The sequence below is a fragment of the Leuresthes tenuis genome, unplaced genomic scaffold (genome assembly GCF_036924035.1).
Source record: "Leuresthes tenuis unplaced genomic scaffold, fLeuTen1.0.hap1 SCAF_21, whole genome shotgun sequence".
NCBI lineage: Eukaryota > Metazoa > Chordata > Actinopteri > Atheriniformes > Atherinopsidae > Leuresthes > Leuresthes tenuis.
In genome coordinates this window covers 6,487,957-6,514,067 of record NW_027325375.1, presented here as the reverse complement: position 1 = coordinate 6,514,067, position 26,111 = coordinate 6,487,957, and the positions used below count along the sequence as shown (strand labels likewise).

Genomic DNA, 26,111 nt, shown 5'->3' with positions numbered 1-26,111 from the left:
TGAGCAAGTAGAGCAGGTCATCTCTATAACTCACCATTGCCAGTTTTCATGCAAACTTGTCTCCAAAGAGGTTGGGACGTTGTGTAAAATGTGTATTTCAGAACATATTGCATATTTGTGAATTATTTCAAAACCTGTTCAATCCAAAAATTACACGTGAAATGCTGAAATGGAGAAATTTTATAGCTATTTTCAAAAAATACATGCTCTTTTTCATTTGACCTCAGCAAGACTTTTTAAAAAATTCACAAGGAGCAGCATGTTTACAGCTGTACTGCATCGCTTCTTCATTTAAGAACTGTTGCTGTAATTTTTAAAGCTAAGTTCTTTTTAAAGCTCAGTTTTTTTTAAAGCTCAGTTCTTCCAGTTGAAAACCTTCACATCCCAACCATCTCTCCTCTCCTCTGAAAAGCCTCCAGCTGATCCAAAATGCTGCAGCCAGAGTTCTGATGAGAACTAACAGGAGAGATCATGTTTCTCCAGGGTTAGCTTCTCTTCATTGGCTCCCTGTTAAATTCAGAATAGAACTTAAGATTCTTCTCCTCACATGTTTATGTTTATGCATTCAGCAGACACTTTTATCCAAAGCGACTTACAGGTAGGCAGATAGGGTAAGGGGGTCTTGCCTAAGGACCCCTACTGGAGGTAGTACCTTTCATGTAGGGGATTAGAACCCAGGTCTCCCACACAGAAGGGGGCAATGATACCATTGCACTATCCAGTCCCTCACATAGAAACCTCTTAATGACCGAGCTCCATCATATCTTAAAGATCTCATTGTAAGATATTTTCCTAACAGAGCACTTCGCTCCCAAACTGCAGGTTTACTTGCTGTTCCCAGAGTTTCTAAAAGTAGAATGGGAGGCAGAGCCTTCAGTTATCAGGCCCCTCTCTTGTGGAATAAGTTGCTCGTAAATGTCCGGGAAGCAGGCACCCTTTCCACTTTTAAGATTAGGCTTAAAACTTTCCTTTTTGATAAAGCTTATAGTTAGGGATGGCTCAGGTGATCCTGAAACATCCCATAGTTAAGCTGCTATAGGCTTAGACTGCTGGGGGGCCTCATCTGTCACACCTTCCCTGACTTTGCTCTCTTTTCCCCCTGTTTAATATCTCAAATGATATTATGTACATGTGACATTATTGTGGTTATTAACTTGTGTTTCCCTGTTCCAACAGGTATCCTTTGAATGGTGTTACCGTGTTCCCCCTCCCCCTCTTTTCCGTCTTCTCAAACCCCAGCTGGTCGAGGCGGATGGCCACCCTTCCTGAGTCTGATTCTGCCAGAGGTTTTTTCCCGTTAAAAGGGAGTCTTTCCTTTCCACAGTCGCCACAGGCATGCTCAGGACGGGAGATTGGACTGAAGACAAGTTTTGGAGCAATCTGTTGGTTTCCTGAGCTAGGATATTGTTTTGGAATTGGCCCTTTATGAATGAATTGGATTATTTTGAAATGAATGAATTGGATTTCATTGGATTATGATAACAATGAATTGAATTCCAATTGGCTTGAATTGGACTATATTATTTAAGTGCCTTGACATGACAATTGTTGTCATTTGGCGCTATATAAATAAAAGTGAATTGAATTGAATTGAACTGAATATCCCAAGGATAGCATATCTAGCTCTGCTGCATGTGGCTGGCAGACATGGATTTTTGTGTTAGGAGCAAAATCATTGAAAGCAGAGGTAAAGAGGAAGACCAACTTTCCTTACGGTGTGGAGTCTGCCACATGCATGGCATCTTTCCGGCGTGATTGTGCTGGGATACCCAGGGAATAGAGGGTTTAAAGTGCTCCTGTTCTGCAGCAGTGGGAGAGTTGAGAGACTAAAACCTATGTGCCGAGCTAGCCAGGAGTTGAACCTAGAATCTTCTGATCCGTAGTCAGACGCGTTATCCATTGCGCCACTAGCCCATCTGAAACCGCATGGAGAGCAGGAGACTCTCTCCAAAAAGAGCGTTCTCCAATAGATTTGAAAGGATGGATGGAGTTGGCCAGCAGAGCCTCTGTTCACAAAAGCACGACATGTCCTGCTGCGACCACAACGCAGAGCACTAACCACTACACGATCACGGCCGGTTGCTGCTATTTGTTGTTTGTGGCTTTCCACATCGATGTGATCCAAAACACCTTCATACCTAGTTTTCCCCAGTTTTAGCTTCTCTTCATTGGCTGCCTGTTAAATTCAGAATGTAATTTAAGATTATTCTCCTCACATATAAATCTCTTAAAGTAAAAAGGGTCAAAAACACAAAAAAACAGACAGAAATATTTATAACCTACACAATAAACAAGAAAACAATCAACCTGCAAACAGACAATGTGCAAAAACAAATAATGAGGATAAAAAGGTGGCATGATATAAAAGTAATGTAATGTAAAGTGACCCTAATATAAGTAATATAGCAAAGTAAGTGACCACGAAATAAATAACATTATTGCCAAAATTAGTGACCATATTACAAAAAATATTGCAAAGGTAAATGACCATGACATAAATAATAAATATAAGCGCTTTAAATAGCAATTGAGGACTTACCGTTGTGTGGTAGAATATTTAGTGGAATAATGATGAGGTAACGTGCATTAATGAAATTATTTAATTTCTTTCTGACCATGCTGCAAACAGCCGTAAATTCAATTTCGCTGCTGATCATCTTGTTCAAGTATACGTGAGATTTAAAAGACATGTCTTTTTTAATTTTTTAAAATTTTTTTGTAATTTTGTAACCAGCATTGATAACATTCCCGCTGTGATTCCGTAATCTGTTCAGTAGATGGCGATAACGCGCCCGCGGTTTTCCGACAGGGGTGAAACAAAAATATCAAGTGAAGAAGAATGCGAGACATTTGATTGGTTATTGCTAGGGGACAAACAGCCTCAGACCCACCACTGGTGCTACATCTTTAGTTAGGTTTGGACAGAAGCCTTCTTCTGTACCTTAACATTGTTCCTTGTGCAAATAGAGCACCAAGTTCGCGGAACTACGCTGCATGTTAGCTTTTTTTTAAACGATAGCCGAACTGGCGGAGACATTGTAAAACGATGCAGCCTTTTCAAACGGGTTGTTAATCAGGTGTGACAGACGAAGCCGATTCTCCGGAGAGGTGAGAGAGCCACTCTGCTAAAGCCTGCAAGCTAGCTGTCATCATAGCTCTGAACTGTTTTTTTTTCTGGCAGCTTGGGTTCACTTCGCTCATGTGTGGTAATAAAAGTCGCTGCTGTTCTTGGCTGTGGCAGCCCTCCTTTCTGGCAGCTTAGTGGATGTGACCACCGGTGGTGGGCCCCTTCTGTTGGCTCTCATTTTGGCACCCACTACAAGCTAATGGCGATGATGACAGCTTGTGGTAACGAAAACTGGTCTTTGTAGCTTTTATATACCTCAAAGCGCTGTAGAAATACGACAATAGAAAGGCTACCGTACTGTATTACTAATATCCAAACACCTTTTCATGCTTCAACGTGTAGGTATGAATTAGAACTACACCTAATGTTCGTTTTCATTCTATTATTAAGCTGCTGGTTGTTTTGTTTTTTTAACACAAGCTTAAATATTAACATCAAACCGTTAAAAAAATCTATAATTCTTTTAAATATGATCATGAATGCTTAAGCACAAAGCAGCTGTGGACTTCTCTATATTTACCCTGTGACATAATTTCTATCTAACCTTAGTGTTCCAGGCTATCCTGTGGGTCTTTTGGCAGTTTGTTGCTGAGCTGTATCATATTGGGACTTTTTTGGGGTTGTCAGTTAAATCAAGGTGCGAATGGTGGTGGAGCTGCTTGGGGAGGGAAGGCAGGGCCACATCATGTGGCTCATAAGTAGTGCTGCAGACCACCGTTTCTGTTCAGGGGTGTTTGACTTCGTTCAGAATGGATGTGCATTGGCCCCAAAGTGCAAAACACAACAACAAAAGGCAAACATTCACAAAACGCAGTGACATTCCACTTTTAACAAAAGGGTTGGGATGACAGTTCAGGCTTGTGATTGGATAGATCCCCAAATTATTGCAGTACTTTGATGACATCTCATGGTTCTGGTGTGTGTACACTTGCAGCTTTGCTTGAACTGTTTCCCTAACCGCCCATTGCTCACGACGACACAACACTGAAGCTGGCTTCAGATTTACCTGTTAATGGAAAAGACAGAGAAGGCTCATTTGCAACTTATTTGACATAAAGAGCATTCAGACCAGAGGTTTTCACCACAGTGCACGTTCAACACATCTGGGTTATCTTCTGGTTATCTGGCTTTACTAACCCCAACAAACGAGACCTAGCTAAGTGGCGCTTTGACGTTGGTTATCAACTAAATAAGTCAACCTAGGTTTTCCGAGCTCTGTGTATGTGCAGGTTCATGTAAAACGGTTGGAGTTGGCATCAGATGACCAATCACAACTCTATATTTTCAGAAGGCTGTAAAGCAACCTTCTCCAGATCAGGTTCGGTTTGCAACAACAGTTGCCATGGTGATACAACCCAATATGAAGTGAAACAGATTTGTGATATTAAAAAATGTGGACCTGAACCAGGATTTATCTTGCTTGGTAAGTAACCGTGCTTCATAGTCTGGGCCCCAGGTCTAGATAAAAAAACACAACATTTAGACTTATTACACATCACAGACCGTTTTTAAAAAAATAATCTATATTATCTGCAGGATATTCAAGTGACTTGACAAATCCAGATAGTGTGGTCCCACATCTGGACCTGGTCTTGGGTGGTTTAGATCCTAAAAAAAGCAAATGTCATTGCTTTTAAAGGTTATTGATTGCTTCATTTGTCCCTTTAACTAAAACACCTCCTACCTACTCAGCGTGTTTACGTCACTGTCCTCACGGCACTGACTGATACAGATGGAGGTGAACTCATGATCGTGACCCAAAGTGCTGTGCTCCTGAGGTTTAGGTGCTTAGCCTTCCCTAACACAAGGTTCCTGCACTCGTGCCACATTCTCAGCCTGATGCTGTAAGGTTCTGATTCAGTGACACCCAGCTCATGTTCCAGAGGTGTCGTGTGTGCTTTTGTGGGTGTCGGTATCTGGTAATCCTAAAGGCAAACTACAAAGACCCACATGATGAGTGGATCAGTGACAGGCATGTGAGCTCAGCCACTGTCATGGTGCTGATAAACCCTTACAGATTAAAGTCCAGGTTCACCCTGCCTTCTGGTTGTCCTGTTGGGATTATCCTGGAAAACCTGGAATTTACACGTTTTTGTTTTTTACCATATATGTCACAGACACACTGAATTCTCACATTTTACAACAAAATGAAGCTGTAAATCAGTTTATTAAAATAGTTTTCTTTGTAATGACAGATTGAATGACTGTTTGTTGGTGTTTTCTTTATTGCTGATAATCACCTTTTTAAGCAGAGTCATAAAGTGCTTAATTTCCCTTCTAGATGAGTATGAAAATGTTTAATAGTGGTCCGATTTGAATAAAACTTTGAATATTGATGATATGATGATTTTCTCAGTTAAGTTCAACCAGTGGCTTGAATCACTATCGAACTGCTCAACACATACAGCTGGAAGTAAGGATTTTTTGTAGTTAATTAAATGACGGGTTTATTTGTTGAGTTAATCTGCAGCTATTCTAATAATCAGTTAATCAATGCCAGATCTGTGAAAAGATGAGTGCATCCTAATGCACATTTCTCACTGTTTCAGGCAAACAAGTCAGTCATTTAAAAAAGAAAAAAGATGTCTCGCTCATGGGGCTGGGCAGCTCCCTGAATTTTATTTTTACTTACAATTGTAAGACTCCAACAAATAATAAAAAGTCATTTAGCTTCGCAGTGAAGGTTTAGAGGCAAAACTAAAGCTTTCTTTAAATTGATTTTTTTCTTTTCAGACCTCTTGGTTTAAGTGTTGCTGAGCTCAAGAACTTCAAACTGGCTGAAATGGATGAACAAAGTGTTGAGGTGTGTATAACATGTACAAACAGAATACATGGTTTCATCTGTTTTCCTTTGCACTATTAAATACAACAGCACAATCGGTGCATCTGACACCTTAAGGTTTGCTCTTTGTAAGGCTGTGATGCTAACTCAGCTGCGATCAGAAAGTTCTGCTGCTGTGACTGGTGTAAAACTCTCTGTTTCTTTGCAGAGCATCGCCGAAGTGTTTCGCTGCTTCATCTGCATGGAGAAGCTGAGAGATGCTCGCCTCTGCCCACACTGCTCCAAACTCTGCTGCTTCAGCTGCATACGGGTGAGCGTTATCACACCAAGCAGGGACCGAACAACGTCTCTGCATGGCACTACTCTCCATAATGCTATGAGCAATAAAATTCTGGCAATAGTTGGGCATAAAGGTGTTACCACAGTTTATCATAGAACTGACAGGACCGGGAAAGATGGCAGATGTTTGTGAAAAGTATTTAAACGGTATTTAATCTAAAGTATTTAATCTAAATGTGTATTACTGAAAAGTGAGTATTTCATTGAAGATTTCCTTTAGAAGATCTCCGTTTTGCTATTAGTTTTTAGTTAATGTTCCAAGATTTTAAGCACACAGGAATAAACTAATAGCTTTACATCTATGTTTTTAAGATAAGTTCTTGGTTGGTTTTGCTCTTTTTTTTTTTTGGATGGGGGGGGGGGTTTAATTAAGAAAACTCTAGTTTTTTTCAGCTAACTCCTGAAATGAGTCCTGTGTATTTGACGGTTGCAGCACGCTTCCATTGCGTGTATTAAAACATTGTATTTGATCTGGAATCTCTTGGTTAACAGCGATGGCTGACGGAGCAAAGAGCCCAGTGTCCACACTGTCGGTGAGTGTCTGCTAACACACATCTGTCAGCCTCTGCACTGCATCGCATAACATTCAGTTGCAACCTTCAGGTCTAAGTACTTAATTGCTAGTTGAATAGATGTGATCAAAGTTCCCTTTGACTTCATAACTTAACAAACATAATGTGTCCACAGTCAAACAATTAAAAGATAAGAAATACTAAAAGCAATGCTCACATAGTCGTGCTTTCAGAACCATATTACAGCTATGGTGTGTAATGCTGCACAGCAGTACATACCGTAGCTGTAATATGGTGTGTTATAAGAATTATAAGATATTATATTATGTGTGTTGATGCACACGCAGAGCTCCGCTGCAGCTGAGGGAGCTGGTGAACTGTCGCTGGGCGGAGGAGGTCACTCAGCAGCTGGATACCCTGCAGCTCTGCAACCTCACCAAGCACGAGGACAACGACAAGGACAAGTGAGCAACTCCCAGAACCTCCTCAGTTCGAGTCTCGTTCTCCTGCTGTGTTTTTAATTTGGGTCGAAAGATTTCAAGACGAATGCCTCCTGCTATACATCACTCTCTCGGGGACTTATCTTCTTATATCAAATCTGATTTTAACCACAGAACCGCAGACGGTGTTTAACAATGTGGGCGTCCTCTTTTTCTGAAGTCTCTGTTTCATACTGTTAGGTTATGTGCTAGTAGAGCAGCTGTTAAATTCTGGCAGTTGTGACCTCCTTCTCAAAATAAAAATGTCCCAACGGCTCTGATGTGGGACAGTTGTGTGAAGTTTTCTGTCTCTGTCTAACCTGAGGATGTCCTCTTGTTGGATTGTCACCTCGCAGATGTGAGAACCATCATGAGAAGCTGAGCGTTTTCTGTTGGACTTGTAAGAAATGCATCTGCCACCAGTGTGCTCTGTGGGGAGGCATGGTAATGTTTCACATCTTTTATTTGTAGATTATGATAACATAAACTATAATAATCACAGATGTGTATTGTCAGAAAGTACAGCCTCTTAATGTTCAAGATGATGTGACTTAGACTGACTCGCAGAAACCCTCAAACGTCTTAGTGACACTGAACAGAGAGAAACTGCAAATCCTCACACTGGGGAAGCTGGAACCTGACAGCAGTTGATGTTTTTGTTGTTTGCAGCACGGCGGCCACACTTTCAAGCCTCTGGTGGAGATTTACGACCAACACGTGACCAAGGTGAAGGAGGAGGTTGCCAAGTTGCGCCGCCGCCTCATGGAGCTCATCAGTCTAGTGCAGGAAGTGGTGAGGATTCCTTCCCCCTTTTTTTTTCGTCTTTATTTGTTTTTGGTTACAAAAAAGAAAAAAACTTCTGTATTTAGAATTAATTAGCACAGTCACTCTGCTCAGAACTGGAGCCTTTCGGCCCTCTGTGAGCTTTCCTCCGCACACAGGGGGCCTCATGCTTGGGCATGTTTCTATTCTTACAAAAAGAAACAGAAAATTAGAAGCACCTTGACTCAAAAGGAAACGGGTCAAGCAGATGTGTGATTTCCTTAATGGTCCATTGACAGCTGTTAGAATAAAAGTTTCCCTTTAAAACACTTTCCTAAATGTACCAGAAAAAAATCTTTAGTATTTACTTCAATATTTAGTTTTAGCATTATAAGTCTAATTTCTACAAAGAACTAGTATAAACTACTATTTAAAGTTATTTGTCAATACAAAAGGAAAAAATAGAGATGGAAATGAAGTGAAACAGCAGTCAGCATGTCTCTGAATAAAACATGAAGCATTTAACTAGCCGTTTGTAAATCTCACTTAAAATGACCATAAAAATAGTTTGTTTGCAAATAGAGCATTTAATCCTGGCCACTCCTCCTCTGCTGCTCTACAAGCGGGAGTATGGGCAACTCTTTTCACACAGTCCCATTCAAGGAGGGACTAATGTGCCTTCATTGCGCCTCTGCCCCTTGTGTGTTAGTAAAACGGTGGAATGGTTCAGAAGCAATGCAAAGCTGATATGCCTTTGAGCCAATAAGGCAGGTAGTCACAGAGCTGAATGGATCTGGGTGTGTAAGTAACAGCTTGCATCACAGAGCACATCTCTCTGACCAATGACGAAGAGGAAAAGCGAGGATGTCTTTTTTTGTGTGTATTGGTTGATTATAGTCGAGCCAAAATCCTAATTGATATTCTATAAATCACCCAGCACTATTTTTGTTTGTTTGTGCTTTTTTAAATCTCCCTCTTCTGCATGTGCTACACAGGGTGTACTGCAGAATGAGTGTCGTGATCTTTCTCCAAAGATGGAGCCGTAGCAAATGAAGCATTAGAGAAATCTGCCTCTCAATAAAAACTAATAGATAATGAGCCGTTTCCAAAGTAACGCTCACATCAGAGGAGTGCAGAAATCTGTTGAAAGTCAGGATTAGTTTTTCGTTTTTGCTGTTTATAGACGGCATGCCTATGAAGCAAAGGCAAACAGTGGCCGTAATGCATGTAGCTCTGGCACCACTTCACAAGACAAAAATACCTTGTTGTTAAAAACAAATCAGTGATGTATTATACTTTTTTTCTTTTTAGAAATATTGGTTTTATTGTGTGCATCCTCTAGGTGGCACTAATGTATTTGCATGTGCTTGTTGGGTCAGGAGAGGAACGTGGAGGCCGTCAGGGGAGCGAAGGACGAGAGGGTCAGAGAGATCCGGAATGCTGTGGAAATGATGATTGCTCGCCTGGACAACCAGCTCAAGAACAAACTCATCACCCTCATGGGTAGGACCCCTGCACACACACACTGCTACAGTTAGGATGAGACCACTGAGTGTATCAGATGGTTGTTTAAGCATCTGATACACTGCAGTATTGTAACTAAGGCGTGACCTAAAGTGGGAGAGACACAGTTGTTGTTAAATTCTAAGTGGATTGGACCAAATACTCGGTGCTGGTTTGAATTGCATAACATAGAATAGCTAGAATGCTGCTGCAGCTCAACAGAATATACAGAGAGACTACATGTGGTTAAGATGACTCTTTTTAATTTGTCACATCTGCTGGAATAAAATTAACTCCATCGATTTGAGCCAGGAAAAGCTATAAATGAGCTGGTTTTATGTATGTTAAGGAAATTTGATTTCTCTATGTGGTCCGGGGCAATAAATGCAGGGAAAATAGTATGCAGTGCAGTTCTCCACATATTACAACATGAATCAGTGAGGAACATCGTCACTTTGGACTTAACCGCAGAATAAATTAATCAAAGTTCAGGTGTGTCTTAAGAATGAGCATTTAAGTGTGTGTGTGTGTGTGTGTGTGTGAGTGAAGAAGCAGAAGCAGCCGTCAGTGCTGCATCTTCCATGTCTGAAAATGGTTGTTGTTGTTACAAGAAGCTCCAGCTGGCTCTAAAACGTGTCCAAGGGTCGAGTCCTTCCTCTTACGAAACACTGTGATTTCGTGCTGAAAACCCTTTATAGACACGGGCAATACACATATGAAATATTTATCCGGAGTGAGTGGATGCCTGCACTCAGCACCCACATGCACAGCCTGCACAGCCTGCACATCCACCCACTCAACACTCACCAGCTTCCATCAGGACTTGCATTCAGCACAAGCACACTGAAAATAGAAATGCGTTCCTCCCCACCAGGCCAGAAGACGTCCTTGACCCAGGAGACGGAGCTGTTGGAGTCTCTGCTGCAGGAGGTGGAGCATCAGGTTGGTGGCTTCCAGCAGATCAAAACCTCCAATCATATAGCTCCTTTTCAGTTATGTAATACATTTTTGACAGCAACACTGGCTCAGCAGCAGCAGCCCTAAACTGCACAACACAGTCCGTGTGACTACAGTCTAGTGATCTTTAAGGCCCTGGTATGTTTTATTTGAATGAAAATGAGGTGAGACATCTTTTACTCTCAGAGTGATTATCCGGACTATTGTTCAGGCTGGGAGTGTAGACACATACAATGGAAACTCTTTAACCAAAAAGTGTGTAATAGCTGCAGTTTGGGAGAATTCACTATAAGCACTTCATTTTCCATCCTGCATTTGTGTGTTAGTCATCACTGAGCACTTGAGTCTGAATATCTTTTTGCAATAGTCTCTAAAAGACGCGATGAATCATGTGGCAGTGGTTATATGAGTTGGATTATACGACTTAGATTTAGCCTAACAGAAATATTGACAGTTTAAGTTGCATATCCTGACAGAGTGATGGATGATTGACAGAATGCGTTAAAGATTTGGCAGAGGTCTTCTGATTGCAGTCAGTGAGGTACATAATTTTCCTCCACCAACAAATGAAAATGTACCAGATACTAACAGATGCCCTTCCATTGCTACAGTAAGTAACCATTTGTTTGTGACACTGTTAGATTACCATCAGGTCACATTAAACTGCGGAATAAACGTGCTGACAGTGGATGTGATCACAATGATCGATAACAGAAACTTATGATTTATCCAAGACAAAAGCAACACATCTTCAGTGGTTGTTTAGCTGCATGTTTGCAGCCGTAACTCGCTGACTTTGCCGTTTGTCTGTGTTGAGCAGCTTCACTCCTGCAGTAAGAGTGAACTCATCTCTAAGAGCCCGGAGATCCTGCTCATGTTCCAGCAGGTGCATCGGAAACCAATGCAGTCCTTCGTCACCACGCCGGTTCCCCCAGACTTCACCAGGTAATCTGCGTGGCTGCAGTGCTCATTGAGAAAATAACAAAACATCATGGCTAAGAATGCTTTGGATTAATTATTATCATCAAAGACAATGCCACGATGATAACGTCAATAAAACTTTATTAACTGAGCTTTATATAACGCAACCATCCTTCAACTGTGTGCTTTCAGTGAGCTGGTTCCTGCCTATGACTCCAGTACTTTTGTTCTGGTCAATTTCAGGTAAACCCTCATTTAGGCTGCACAATTACAACAATAAACAAATATTAAGAAATTGCAAGTGAAGTAATAAACAAGGTTATGAGTTACTAAATGTGGTCTGCTAATAATGTAACACCTTTTTTTGGATCAGTTGTAAGGCAGCAGACAAAGTTCAGCATTTATTGGCTGTACAGGGCTGCTGTTGTCACTTAACAAATAGCAATTTAGAAACTTTAGATTGGAAACATGTGTCATAGTGTCTTTAAGATGCACAGAGGATTGATATGAGTCCTTGTCTGTTTGTAGCACCCTGAGGCAGCGGGCTGATCCAGTCTACAGCCCTCCTCTGCAGATATCTGGTCTCTGCTGGAGACTCAAAGTCTACCCTGTGAGTTTGTTTCCCCCTCTTCCACACATTCAAAATGTCTATGACAGATATTTGTAAAAAAAAAAACAACCTGTGACTGTTGTAACGTTTTTCCTCAGGATGGAAATGGTGTCGTCCGTGGAAACTATCTGTCTGTGTTCCTTGAATTGTCAGCTGGACTTCCTGAAACATCAAAGTATGGAATAGTTCTTATGAAATTTAATGTTCTTGTTCTGTACTTGAGCTATATGCCAATATCTTGTTTTGGTGGCATTATTGTTGGTATTTTACAGTTTGTCATTACCTGATTGAAAATGGTTGACGAGGGCTTATGCAAAGTTTTTAAATGAGCAGAGCTGACCATTATGAGCTGATTGGGCCCTTCCTGAGGTGGACTGTGTCCTTTGCTAAGGTGTTTACAATAAGCAGAACTATAAAGTGACAGGCAGCACTTCAAAAACCCGTTTTATTGGACAGGGACATTTCTGTCAACCTTTCAGGAAACCCTGAAGTTTTAGGAAACAACTCTTAAGTTTTAGAACGCTTCTTTGAAGTATGGATGAGTTACATTAAAGAGAGTCGGAAGTCCTGACAATACACACAAGAACTCAGCGAGATGGGGGTCAAATCTTAAGTTAGATTTAGTTTGCAGATTGCATGTCTGTTTTACTGAAACTACAGCTGAATCTTATGGGATAAAGTGCCCCAAAATCAAGTTGACCTGCTCAGACAGAACAACACTCAACATTCCTCAGCAGACCTATAAAAGTGTCTGTGTCAAGTTTAAAAAACAAAACAAAACAAAAACTATTATTAAATCATACACTGTCTCAGTCCCCTCCAACTGACATCATCTGAAACTCCTGCTTACGCTGCACTTCTCCTTTTCCACGTGAAATTGATCCGTATGTTGATTCTGCCTTTGACCTTTTGACCTGTGTAGATATGAGTACCGTGTTGAGATGGTCCATCAGGCCTCCAGTGACCCAACCAAGAACATCATTCGGGAGTTTGCCTCTGACTTTGAGGTTGGCGAATGCTGGGGCTACAACCGCTTCTTCAGACTAGACCTTCTGGCCAGCGAGGGCTACTTGAACATGCAGACCGACACACTGGTCCTCCGGTGGGCTTAAGCACACACACACACACACACACACACACACACACACACACACACACACACACACACACACACACACACACACACACACATACACTATTATCATTGCCCTGAGCTTTTCTTTTCTTTTTCTTTTTTTTTTTTTGCAAAGAGCAACAAACTGTAAATGTTTTCTGTTTATGTGCTGCACAGCTATCAGGTTCGCTCACCTACGTTCTTCCAGAAGTGCAGAGATCAGTACTGGTACATCAGCCAGCTGGAGTCAGCCCAGAGTGGCTACATCCAGCAGATCAACAACCTTAAAGAGGTACCCTGTGTGTGAGTGTGCGTGCATGTGATGTGAAGTGAAGTGAACTCTTTACAACTTATGACATAGACTGACCCAGGTGCGTTGCTGACGGTTACATGCGTGTTTACATTCTTGAATCCTTCTCCTTGGATCTAACCTAGCTGTGTCAGATGATCCCTACATCTGATTTCAGAGGCTGGCCATAGAGTTGTTTCGCCGCCAAACGTCAAGGAGCTCTTCGCCTCCTGACCTGAGGCTCGGTACAGGCACCATGACCTCTGAAAGGGACCCTCGCTCTGCGAAAAGTGAGGACGACGTCCAGAACACTTTGAGTAGCACTAAGAAAGGCGAAGAAGAGGAGAGGACCCAGCATGATGACTCTAATGTAAGAGCTGAACATGCTCAGTTACACTCACAGTTGGTTGTGATGCTATGAAATGAATAGTTAGTTATTTTAGTGAGTTATTTTTTGGTGATGGGTAACGGGATTGATGCTTGTCAATGCTGTTGTGTCAGTAATCATTTGGAAATGTGGTGCCATTGTGTTCAGGAGCTGTCAGATGGAGACCTGGAGGTGGACTGTCTGACGGAGGAGGAGATGAACCCACTGGATGGCAGCAGTACCTCAGGGAGCTCCACGGCCACCAGCAACACAGAGGAAAATGACATAGATGAGGAAACTATGTGAGCAGGACTTTTCCTAATGTAACATTATGTTGAACAGTCAGAGACACTAATAATGATCTCATAATCAAATTGAAAAAAAGCCTCAGTGTTTGAGAATGGTTTGACAAATCAGAAGTTTCACAGCGTTCTGTAACCTTTGCGTAGGTCAGGGGAGAACGACGTAGATTTCATTGGGAACCTGGAGATAGAAGAAGGGGAGCTTCCTGATGACCTGGCTGGAGCCACAGGTATGACACTAACACACCTTTTGTTTTATATGCAATGCAACTCCCATCATTTTTAAAGCTGTTGTGTGAGGGCAGATTTCATTGTTTACCCCTGCAGAGCAGCTTCTGCTCATGTCCTCAAGGGTCAGCACGGTCACATAAGACACATGTAAGCAGCTCAGAATTAATAACCATGCTGGGACTGCACAACAAGCAGTGTAGGAAAAGGAGTAGTAACCGTGTGCATGTTGGCCGTTGGTCTGTCTGTTTTTAGACCACATGCTGTGAGGAATGATTCCTTTTTTTTTTTTTAGTTTTGGTTCATACATTTTTAAACAAACATATGAGAGCTATGTTTCCACTTTTGTTTGGATCATTTCTTCATCTTCTTCACCATTTTCTTCTGGTTTTGCTTTATTTCCGTGTTTAAGAGTTTAATGAATTTAGAGCTTTGAATAAATGGCTCATAGCAGACATGGTTTGTAAGCTAAATAAGTTTTTCATTGATGTATTTGTCAGCAATTAGAACTTTTATCGTTGGCATTAGCAGTTGATAATGGACAACAAGATGTTCTTGTAATCTTTTAAAGTGGCACCTGACTCAAAGCGTGAACCAGTGTTGTCTACACATAACAGACAATGTTGCAAAGAACCACTCTTAAATGGTATCTGAAGGCATTTTGTTTCTAGCCGCCTGTCACAAAGACGCATCATTTGTTCCATTGCTTTTGATGCATCTACAGAAAAATACCAAAGACGACACAGTTTGATAGACGGCACCAACGACATGATTCCCAAACAGTGCTGGGGGTAACAGAGTAACATGCTGGAGCACTTTTAGTGGTACTTTTGCATTTCAAGTAACATGCAACTAGTTCTCTCAAATATCCATTTCTTTACTGTTGACATTTTACCCGATCAGCCTATGCATAGATATTGATTTTATGTATTTTTTTTTTTTTTCCTAAATGTAATTGTTGAAATTCTCTTAAGGGGATATTCCATTTATAAACGGGATTATGTAATGAGATAGAGTAAACTGGAACTGTTTCCAGAGGGCTATTCATTTATGTTTGCATGTGTCCCAATAAATATCTGCACCCAGTTCCCATTCTCCTGGCAGTATATAAAGGAATCGGGGGTGTCTAAGGACTCATGCGCAGTATAACATATATGGCCCTGGTTACTGAAATGCTAAAATGTATTTTAGGTTGCTGTTGATTAGTTGCCCAAAGGTTTCACAACTGTTGGCTAAAGAGTGGGCAGGGGATCGTGGACCTGGAACCGAATGTTTGCGAGGGGTTGACATGTGATTTGCAAATACTCTGGGATTAGTTGTCAGCAATCAGTGACCCTTTGCTGATCAGAAACGAACACTTGCAGTTCTATTGGGTACCACTCGTAAACTGGTGGGCAGCTATTGGTCAGTGGTCAGCACCTGGCCAGGGACCAAACCTTACTGGTTTATACAGCAGAATACTGAGAACATTCAACATCCACATAGATGGTCCCCCACAAAGGTTGCCAATGACGCCTCTGCTGGGGTTTAGATGTTAGATCTGTTTTATCAGCATATTGACCTGCAGTGTGAAGAACTTTGAAGAACCAAAAATGATTGCAACAGTCCGATAACTTGGTTCAGAGTTTAGATTTTTTTTTCCTTTTCTTATCATCATTATGCATAAGGAAGGAAACTAACTCACAGAAGGGGTATGTTACTAACAGCAAGGGTGGACACACTTTATCATCAACCTCTACGTCAGTCATTTCGATGTAGAAATATAACCCTGAATGCATCGTGACTAAGACGTGCAGCGTCCTTGGAAAATGGTGTTTCTGTACACCTCTTTTCAACTGAAAGCTTCTAAATGAAAATGTGCAGGTTCCCAGAGTAACCACTATGAATAGTGTGAGCAGCAGTAAGGGTGACACCTCTTTGCTTTGTTTCAGTAAACATATTTCGTTAATGTTTTGAAATTGAGATTATACAATGATGTTAAATGGAGCAATTTTTCCTTCATCATCAAACACGTCGAACCTTTATTCCAGAGCAATGCGGTGTGGCTTTAACCAAGCGGATATTTACGGTAATGTCATGCTTTTATAAAGGCTCTGTTGTCTGTTCAGTTGAGGCAAACAAGCAACAAGCTACTTTTTGGGAATTTACAGGTTCTAATAGTGTTTTTTGACGAAAGTACAAGACGAACATGGTGATAGGATGGCGGGCCTCAGAGCAGCTTGTTCAGTGTGTTCGACTGTGTTGGTGTTCAGAGGCATGAAGAGGATGAGTCATTGCTGGTGCACTGTGCCCCATGCAGGCTGCTGATATAGAAACACTTGGTGTCCGTATGTGTACATGTGTGGGGGGGTTGTGTGTTAGATGTCAGAGAGGAGCTGAGCAAAACAGTACTGCACCTTTTTTAGGTACCACAGTAGTTTTTATTTTTATATTTTAAGTTACAAATTGAGGATACAACCTCAGAATTTAGGCTGCGAAGCCATCAAAAATGAAAAATTTTCACTGAGAATTAACTACCCCAGTCGCTGGAACCCGGCTGATCAGAAACTCATGTGGAATGTATCGTGCCTCTTTAAACCAGATCAACATTTCAGTTAAGCTTTTCCTGAAATTAGAATTCAATTTTACAAATTTTCAAGGAAACATACAGTATTATGCTCTTTTTTTCTGAGATGTTCTTGAAATGTCTGCGACATGCTTTGTCAAAATACCCAACAGAGACAGCACAGCAGCTCTCAGCCTGGTCTTTCAGAGCTGCTGGTTTCCTGGGATGGAGTAAGCCACTCTGCCCTCTCTTGCATGGGGTGTGCCCGACCAAGCAGACTTAAATTTGGACACAAACTACTCTCAATAACCCTTGAAGCCAGTTATTACCCTGTGACGGTATACAATAAAAAACATGAGAGCTCACACTAGCACACTAGGCAAACCCAGCTCAGACTACCACACACATCACTAGAAAAAAAACTTGACTTTGTTCTCAAATTTCTCACATTTCCCTTGTCTGCATTTCAGCCACATACAGTTGGTACCAAAACAAGAATTTAAGCACAGTCTCATCCTGAGTCACGTGAAGAAAAGTGAAGAAAAAAATGCACCACAGAAAGAAACGCTGGCTGTTTTGGAGAAGTCAGAATCATCTTATATCGGTTCCTTAAACCTTAGACTTTACTGTCAGTCCATTATTTTGTGTTACATTTAAGTTTTTAGAGGCCAACTATAAAATTCAAAGTTTATATGGGCTACTTTTAACTGATATTAGCAACTTTGTTTTTGGAAAGATGGCTTCTGGTGCTGTGCTATTGACACAGCAAAAAAAAACTAAAGACAAAACTGTTGTTCTGATCGATCTGCAGGTGGATCCAGCGCTAGTGTGCGCTCACTGCATCGCAGTGCTGCCGGTCGCAGCACCGGTGGTAGCGGAGCTGCTGTTGGCGGAGCTGTTGGGCCTGGCAGTAGCAGCCTGCTGGAGATCGACCCGGTCATCCTGATCCAGCTGCTGGATCTGAAAGAGCGCAGCAGCGTGGAGTCTCTGTGGGGCCTCCAGCCTCGGCCTCCAGTGTCTCTGCTGCACAGCCAAGGTCTGTATACACACTGAGCTCACCGCCAAAGAAATCATTCCAGCTAAACTGACGATCAATAGTAAAAACTCACACATGGAGCTCCTCCAGAATCCGAAAATCAGTTGCTTTAGAGGAGGTGTTTATCCTTTAACTCTTCACTCTACAACTCACATCTCAGACAGAAGTAATGTTTTTTAATTTCTCCCACCGACTGAAACCAAAGTAGATCTCAGATAGTAGTATCTCAGATACAGTGATGGCTGCTTTTTTTTTTTCTAGCATGGAAAGTGTTTTGTCTTTTGAGAGAGATATCAGTTATAACACATGAAAACGCTCACTTATGCCAAATAACACCAAGAGTGTTGGAACAAAACCCGATAAATGTATTTTAGTTTAGATAATGTACTGCAGAAGTAAGAAACACGTTTTTATTTTTTATTTTAGGGATGATTCTCAAACTTTACCAGGTGTACATCATATGTCACACCACACACATAATTATTGGTTGGAATTATTACCAATTAATACCTTTAAAAGTTCACCCATTGTTCACTTGATCTGATGATCAACAAATGGTGGAAAAGCTCCAAGGAGAGCATGTGGGGAAGGCCGTTTGCAAGTTTACAAATGTTTATCACAAAGATAAAGTGCGTCTGAGTAACTCGTAATGCAGGCAGATGATCTGTTCATTTACAGGTAAATTCCAAGGCAGAAAATCAGAAATCTTGTGTGCATATTGACAAGAGTTGCAGTTTGGAAGATGGTGTTATGTAACATCAGCATCACCTTGCTTTCCAACATGGTCTGATATACAGAACTGTGCTAAAGTTCTAGATCCCTATACATTAAATAGTACCACCAAGGAGGAGTCTAATAGGTCTCCCATTAATTCTGCAGCATGTCAACACGCTTCCAGACCATATATCTATGGGCAAGTCATGAAATCCTTCCCCTACTGCAAAATCATGACGTCATGTAATCTCCATGCATCTCTTTTCCAGTATATAATTATAACTCCATCCTCTCTGCTTGTTGCGTCTCGTCTCATCAGCACATGCTCACTCAAGGAAAGAACGAGACCGGCGGCCGCAGGTGGTGCGACGATCAGCTCCGGACTCGGGCGTCCTGATCCGCCTCAAGGCTCAGATGGCCGAGGTCCGCAGCAAGATGTCTGATGTCAAGAGTCAAGTGCTGGAGGCTCGGGGGTCTGTGGAGGCCAGGCCTGGCCCATCTGGGGCCTTCGGGGTGGAGGAGATGCTGCTTCATCACGGTGATTCAGAGATGCCAGTTTGTCGGAAGCCCAGTGAGCTGGACTCACTGGTGGCGAGAGCAGCTGCAGCTCGGTCCAGGCCCTGCCGCCCTGGTACGAACTACGTCATGAAGTGTGCACAAGCTTGCAACATTTACCCCGCATTGAAAGCACTCCCATTATCTACCTACATGCATATGAGATTATTTGTGTTGTTGTCTGGAAGCCATGCTAGTTGCACAGCAGCACGTGGTGGTGGAGAAGGCTGGGGCTCCGTAGAAATCCTAATCTGTGTGGTCTGTCTCTTAAAGAGTTGTTTCAGAAAGTAATGCATGACAGGAAAGCCCAGTGCAGCTTTATTTCAGCAGATGGAGCTTATTGAAGGATCTCCACACATTGTCTGCTTTATAAGAAGTAAACTCTTAAGTTGTTGAGTGTGTTTTCTTACTTTTTTTTCTTATGGGCCTGAGGCTCAGAATTAGGAACTTTATTTGGACTGGACTTGGGATAATTGGCTTCATAGCCCTCCTGCTGACAGTATATTTTAAAGTATTTGTGTGTGCTCCTCTTTTGCAGCCAGGAAATCTTTGTCCCCCGTCCTGGACTGCGGCAGCTCTCTGGTTGTGAAGAACAGGAGTCCAGAGGAGATGGAAGAAGATCTGAGAGGAGCAGAAGCTGCTGCAGAGCTCAGTCTGCATCCTAAAGATGGGATGGAAGGAGCAGAGGGTCAGTAGTCTCCAACCTCATTGAACCCTTTGAACCTGGGTTGATCAGCTGTTTTTGGCCTTTACAACAGCAAGAACAAAGCTGTAGATACCACACAGTATGGTTGTATAGATTTTATTTTTGCTCCAAGCTTCTTCCCATGGCGCAACCTAGTTCTGTCAGAGGGAAAACTAAACAATAAGGTGGTGTCTCATAGCACCAATATATGGAGTTTTATGACACAGTAGAGCTCCCAGGAGCTGATGAAGTTTTTCTGTTCAGTGACACCTTTCATGTTATGCAGACTCAGTCGATCCATTGTTGAGTTACATTTCTGATTTAAGCAGCTCTGAAGGACATTTATTACTTTATAGCCATTGATAGAACGCCAGTAATTGGAGTGGAAAAGTTGGTATTCAGGCCACTTGACTTGTTCAGCGACATACTTGGAGTATTTCAAAGTATGCTGTTGTTGCACTTGAAATCTGCTCCTAAAAACACCTCCATTACTCTCCTCTGTATGACTTAAAATAGTCCCTGATTCTCGAATGCCTGTCTGTGATATCTGTGAGTTGTTTTGTCTCTACATACTCCTCCTCTCTAACACTGTTTCGTGCACGTCGATATTTCAGACTGAGTTCACAACACGTTGTATTTCATTTCACAGTTCCCACTACACGTTTAACACTTTGTGAGTACTTCTGTTTTTTTTTTTAGAAGTCTACAGATCCATGTTTGAGTATTGGCTCTGTGTGTGTAATATAGCTGAGTCTACAGCTCTACTCAAACTAGGGACCGATACCATGTGCGTGTACTCATACCCAGTATTTATTAAAGTGTTCTGATGCTACAGAACCGATACCAGTGGGACAGGAGCTTAATTTTCCTACAATGTGTTTGTGAAAGTTAAAACGATATGTTGCACTAAGAGTAGTTTTATATTACTAAAATGCACAGTTAAAGTGAGGTGTATTTGGGTTGAATATGCCTAAAGAAAATTAAATGTGTTTAATTGTAAGAGCTGTAATGGCCTTGATTAGTACTCATATCGGTACTTGGTATCGGCAAGTACTAAAAGGTAAGTTTTAAAAAAAAAAGTGTTATCAGGGCATCCCTAACTCGAACCCAAGTTTATCATTTTCATCATCTTACGGTTTATAAATGAAGATGCCTGTACTTTTGCAGCCCCTTGCTTCTTTTAATACCGCCTGAGTTGAGAAAACAAAAGCAGATCCATGTTTTTCTATCAATCATGTGACTCTGCTGTCTGTTCCAGGAGTGCTGAAGGCTGACGCCATCACAAGCTCCCTTGTGTCTCTCGTCAGCTCCTCATCAGAGCAGGCCTCCACCTCCAAGCAGCAGTACTCTGTGGAGCAGCAGCTGTACGGGGCCTCGGGGTCCAGAGATGACATCTTTTCCCTGGGAGGGTCGAGCTACATGACTGCCAGCAAGAACTGTAGCAGCAGGGCCCTGGGGTGCGAGTCAGACTCTCATCATGCAGCAGTCAGCTGTGCTGCTCCCCATCAGCGTGTCTCATCACTCTTTTATGTGTTCTTGCTGCAGGGCAGCCATGTTGGACTGTGAATCTGAAAGCTCAGGAAATTCCCATCTTTCATTACTGGAGGGCACTTCTGCAGAACCACAGCCAAATGAAGGTTGGTACATCATCAGAAATGTTCAGCTCTCCATATCACACTGCAAAACATATCCATCGTGTAGAAATGAATTTACGCCAACATCAAAATTACAAGGAGCACTATCTGAACACAGTCTGTTGTTAGAATTCAAGTAAGTCTTTAGTCCCAGTGTAAGAATGTACGCATGTTTCTGTAGATCAGTCACAGTCTGTCCTGGTGGCAGCAACAAGCAGCGACAGCGACACAGAGGACGAGGCCCAGCAGAGCAACAACTCCCGTTACGACAACCACACCCCTCCCTGCATAGGTAACACACTGTCCGTGATCGCACACACACACACACACACACTGAGGAGTCATCAGACAGCAGTTGGGAAACTTTATTCTCTCTGATTTTGGACTGTATCAGAAAAACATGCCAATCATCAGACAAATATGGTGAAATATTTGGTTGTTGAAGATGATACTCAAAGCCACCAAAATAGTTTTTTGTGGTCTTCTTGCTTCTGTTGTATCATGGGATCCAGTTTTAATTAAAAGAAAAAATGCTTTAAGCAAAATGAAAGGATTTGTTTGAAATTTCTGAGCATTGTTTCCAAATGGCCTCTTAAAACCCAAATGTGTTCTGAAAACTGTTTTCTAAAAGTGGGGTTTTTATTCCCACGTCTGAGACGCTGACCACAGTGAATCACATGTAGATACGTTACTCTGGAGCCTGGGTCCACCTACACTGCTTCTGAGTAAGCAGAATCTCTCTGCCCTTTTTGTTTTTTAACAAACTTCTTTTTAATTCAGTGGACAATGCAACCCACTCAAAGGGGAAGGTTCGGTTGGTTGTGATCTATTTGTATGAAGCATGTTCGTTGAAAATTGTTTATTTGGGCGGAATTTCAACAGATTACACAATACAATAAATTTGTGATTAATTTGAGCTTAATCATGATTTACTGCAAAGATTTATGCGATTAACCACAATTAAAGAATGAATTGCTTGATATCTGCTTTTATCGATTTCTCTCTATATGTCTCTGTTTCTCTCTTTCTCAGTCTATCCATCTGTTTTCCTCTATCTCTTTAACTCTATCCATCTCTCTCTGCATGTTTTTAACTACTGATCGTGGGTCTGAAATGGAGATGTTATTTTCCCCTCTTCCTTCTCCCAGGAGAGCAGCTTCTGTCTGATGACATGAGTCTGCCCGCCGACAGGTGATTCCCTCTGAGCCCCTCGGATCGCTGCTTTATCCTGAAAGCGTCCCGCAGCAGTGTGCTAACGCTGGGAGCCGACGACACACGCGCTTCTTACACAGATCTGTAGAGTAGAAACTGCTTGTTATGCATGAACTCAAAATGCAAGACGATGCAACAAACCCAGAAAAAGATGTTTTCAGACCCAGACACAATGATGGTGGGGATTACCTGCTCAGGTGATTGGATAGTATTAATATTACAGTCAAACTGCCTTCTGTCAGAGGTCCTCTTATTTTTGTCATCATCCATTGATTAGACTCCTCCTTAATGCTTGTTGGTCATCATTGTATAGGGGTGTACATACTTAACATAGATATTTAATGGTCAGTACAGTATTCTAATTCAGCAGGGTAACAGTTCCGTTAATTCATCACTCCAGTTTAGTTTCAACATGACTCAGACTGGTCTTCAACATCTATTTGTACATAATAAGTAGCCTGTCCCGAAGAGTGTATTGTTTATAATGTTGTTTACTGCAGTGGGTGGGGGCTTCAGGCTCTACACCTACTTAATTTCCACATCAGTGCTTAAAGACTTTATTCACTCTCAAACAATCACTTTTTTTTCATTAGATTTTCTGGCAGGTTATGTAAACGCCCTCAATGCTAATAACAGTCGCAGCAGCATTTCTGTCGTTACTTGACATTTGAAAAGGCCGAACAATGACTGAATCATAATGATTAGAATTCTGCTGCTGGACTCGTGTATGTGGGCTGAAGCTTTGAAGCGCGCCGCAGACTCCAGATGGATGCCAGAGCAGGTGTTTTTGCTTCAGCATCTGCTTGAACACCACTGACTGGGAATTCAAGTGGAACACGCCTCCACCCACATAGAGCTGCTGCACTCCGGCTTACATACTGCACACTTGTTATTTATTTATTTAAAGAGGTAGATCAGAAGATGGATTCCACCCGCTTCTGTGCAGAAGTTCAGCGAAACCTCATCTGCTCCTCACTGCATGGAAGCAGAGTGTCTTCTGTAGTTCAGTGCTGCTCTGCGGGTTGACACATTGAGATAGTTTGTAAGTAGTGATGAAAAATAAAAGGAAAAATGGCATTGGTTTGGGTGAAGTGACCCTTTAAGTTGTGCCTCATTTAAACTCCTTCTCAATGAGCCTGACAGCAAAGCTTAATAAAAGTCGGTGTAATTATGTAACATGTTCCCTGCTGCACTGCCGACTTCTCTTGATGAATTTATTATTTTGCACCTCAGTGCTCCGAACAAACAGAGCAGACACTAATTCAGAGGTCGGCGCCGAACTCTGCACATCACCGGAGAAAACACAGAACACTTCTGCGAGTTGAGTCGATTAGACCTTTCTGCACCTTCTCAGACTGTTTATTAACTCTGAAGTGGGGCCACATCTGCTTTTGAAAGCCTCTTCACCTTTACATATTGTACACTTCTACAGTCATTAGTTTACACTGTAAATATGTTGGTTTCTATATAATTGTGAGGCTTGCTGAACACGTGCCTGAAAGTGCATGGCTTTATTCGGCTGGACTGAAGGAGGATGGATGTCTTGTTCTCACCAAGACAAATGTGTTCTTTACCTGCACAGTCCATTCGTTTCCGCTGCTGCTGCTGCTCCTGACGGACAGGCAGGAAACGACAGCCAGTCTCATCCTTTATTATCTTTCTTTTATTTGTGCTTGTGTCAAAAGCTGCTTCTACTTTGAATGATCCCTGAATGCATCATTCATTATTGTGTATATATTTTGTTTTTGTGTTATAAATAAAAGGCTTTACGATACTGGATGAGCATGTTCCTTTGTCCTCCTTTGCCGTTATTTTATCCCTGAAGGTTGAACTCATTTCACTGGTATGAATTCATATATGAATATTGATTTGAATAGTTTTGTCTTTAGTTCATTCCACTGAATAACAAGATAATAATAAATGTGTGTTTTATCATTTCTGAGAGCCACTCCTCCACTCAAAGTTTTCCAAACCCCTCACGTTATCTCTCAACTTTCTTTTCTTTTAATTTTTCCCAAACTTCTGTGATAGGCGAAGTAAAAGCCAGAGTATGAGTGGGGCGAAATGAGGCGTCTTTTTATAGACAGAATGTGGAGGGCTGCTCACTTCTGTAAAGCTGTTTATGTAACAGCAGGCCGCACCGTTCCACATGAGAGCCCTCTTACAGCTTCGCATCTCACACGACTTCTGGCATCTCGCTCTCCTACCTGCTTTTCTGTCACTCTGACTTTTCTAAATTTGAGGCCTGCTTAACAAAGCCAGGTTCGAGAAGATTAACAAGCTCATCCTTTTGATCTTTCACACAGATGGCTGTGGCTTGATTTTGGTCAAAATAAAAACATGAGAAAGAAGGGATGTTTGAGTCATCTTGTTTGGCTTTAGTGGTGGAGCCAGAAAATCCCTGTTGTCAGCGGCTCTGAGGAGCAGCAAGATAAACCTGTTGAGGTGTGAGATCACTGAGAAGTCATCACAGCAGTTTTGTCTGCTTGAAAGTGTCTTTTGATGCATCAATTTTATCTAGAATCCAAAAGAATACTTTTGATATCTGATTCAATGTTCTCCTTAACTAGGGTGATACATGCAGGACTTTAAATGGAGTATTGTTACACTGTGTTGGGTTAGGGGTGAGAATATTCCCATTACCACTCATTTTGATAATGCATAAAATAAGCAGACCGCTGCAAAGTTAATGTAAAAAGAGCGTGGTTTACTATTGGAACGTAGCGAAGTATGATGACATACTGATCCTCTCATCCAACTTTCAATTAGAAAGTATGTGAGGAGACATATTGCCTTGATTGTGTTCAGGGGGTAAATTCCCTTCTCCACTAAATTCAGATTTTTTAAACTTCTCTTCAGAATTCTTGGGTCATTGGTGCCACCAAGCAATTAACCTAACATGCATGTTTTTGGACTGTGAACTCCAGTGAAAGCAGATATTTGAACTGGTAACCTATTTTGAGACGACGGTGCTGACCACTGTGCTGCAGAACCAGCTCAGAATAAAAGGTGTGTGAACCAGAAGCTGTTCCTTTTTCAGGATAGTTATTCATAAATCCATCCATCATAAAACTTTAGCCAGTTATACTTCCTCACATTAACATTCTTTGTACTTTTAGTCTGCTCTCTAAATAAATTTGACTTGGATGTATTATTTATATGTATTTTTATTCACTTCATTCAAGTGTATAACTATCTCAAACTTATTTACGTAACTTTTCCTTTCATTTGATTTAAAGTTGTGGTTCAACAGTAACCTTTCAGGATTTTGAAACTTATCTCTATGTAGTGTGGTGTTCTTGTGGTTATTTCTTCAGTTCTTCAGTTTTTTTCTATTTGTACTGTGTAAACCTATTTGTTATACACTGAGTTTGTTTGATGTTGCCATTTTTTCACATTTTAGGAGCCCACTGATCAAAATGCTGCATTGCTAATAAT

The 26,111-nt window shown here is 41.6% G+C and overlaps 1 protein-coding gene and 1 non-coding gene across 2 annotated transcripts; one reads left to right on the top strand and one right to left on the bottom strand.

The window, feature by feature from the left end:
* Positions 1–1,841: 1,841 nt before the first annotated feature.
* Positions 1,842–1,914, bottom strand: trnar-acg (transfer RNA arginine (anticodon ACG)). Its single transcript has one exon. It is a non-coding gene; the product is annotated as a tRNA-Arg (tRNA).
* A 966-nt stretch (positions 1,915–2,880) lies between these two features.
* trim37 (tripartite motif containing 37) lies at positions 2,881–24,452 on the top strand. Its single transcript, XM_072374737.1, has 25 exons — positions 2,881–3,108; positions 5,861–5,930; positions 6,118–6,219; positions 6,741–6,781; positions 7,108–7,224; positions 7,596–7,683; positions 7,909–8,031; positions 9,381–9,504; positions 10,379–10,446; positions 11,282–11,406; positions 11,575–11,625; positions 11,911–11,992; positions 12,091–12,167; positions 12,915–13,094; positions 13,284–13,398; positions 13,574–13,765; positions 13,931–14,064; positions 14,212–14,294; positions 17,649–17,873; positions 18,907–19,218; positions 19,681–19,830; positions 21,086–21,284; positions 21,373–21,464; positions 21,643–21,753; positions 22,610–24,452. The coding sequence occupies exons 2-25, from the start codon at positions 5,910–5,912 to the stop codon at positions 22,654–22,656; spliced, it is 2,859 nt and encodes a 952-aa protein (XP_072230838.1). The 5' UTR covers positions 2,881–3,108; positions 5,861–5,909; the 3' UTR covers positions 22,657–24,452.
* The last annotated feature ends 1,659 nt before the right edge of the window (positions 24,453–26,111 follow it).

Bases quoted from the DNA above. Each gene is read 5' to 3' on its own strand.
- trim37 (XM_072374737.1), top strand. From the start codon at position 5,910: ATGGATGAACAAAGTGTTGAG. The intron at 11,407-11,574 runs GTAATCTGCGTG...GTGTGCTTTCAG, and splicing joins GTTCCCCCAGACTTCACCAG to TGAGCTGGTTCCTGCCTATG. The intron at 19,219-19,680 runs GTACGAACTACG...CCTCTTTTGCAG, and splicing joins GTCCAGGCCCTGCCGCCCTG to CCAGGAAATCTTTGTCCCCC.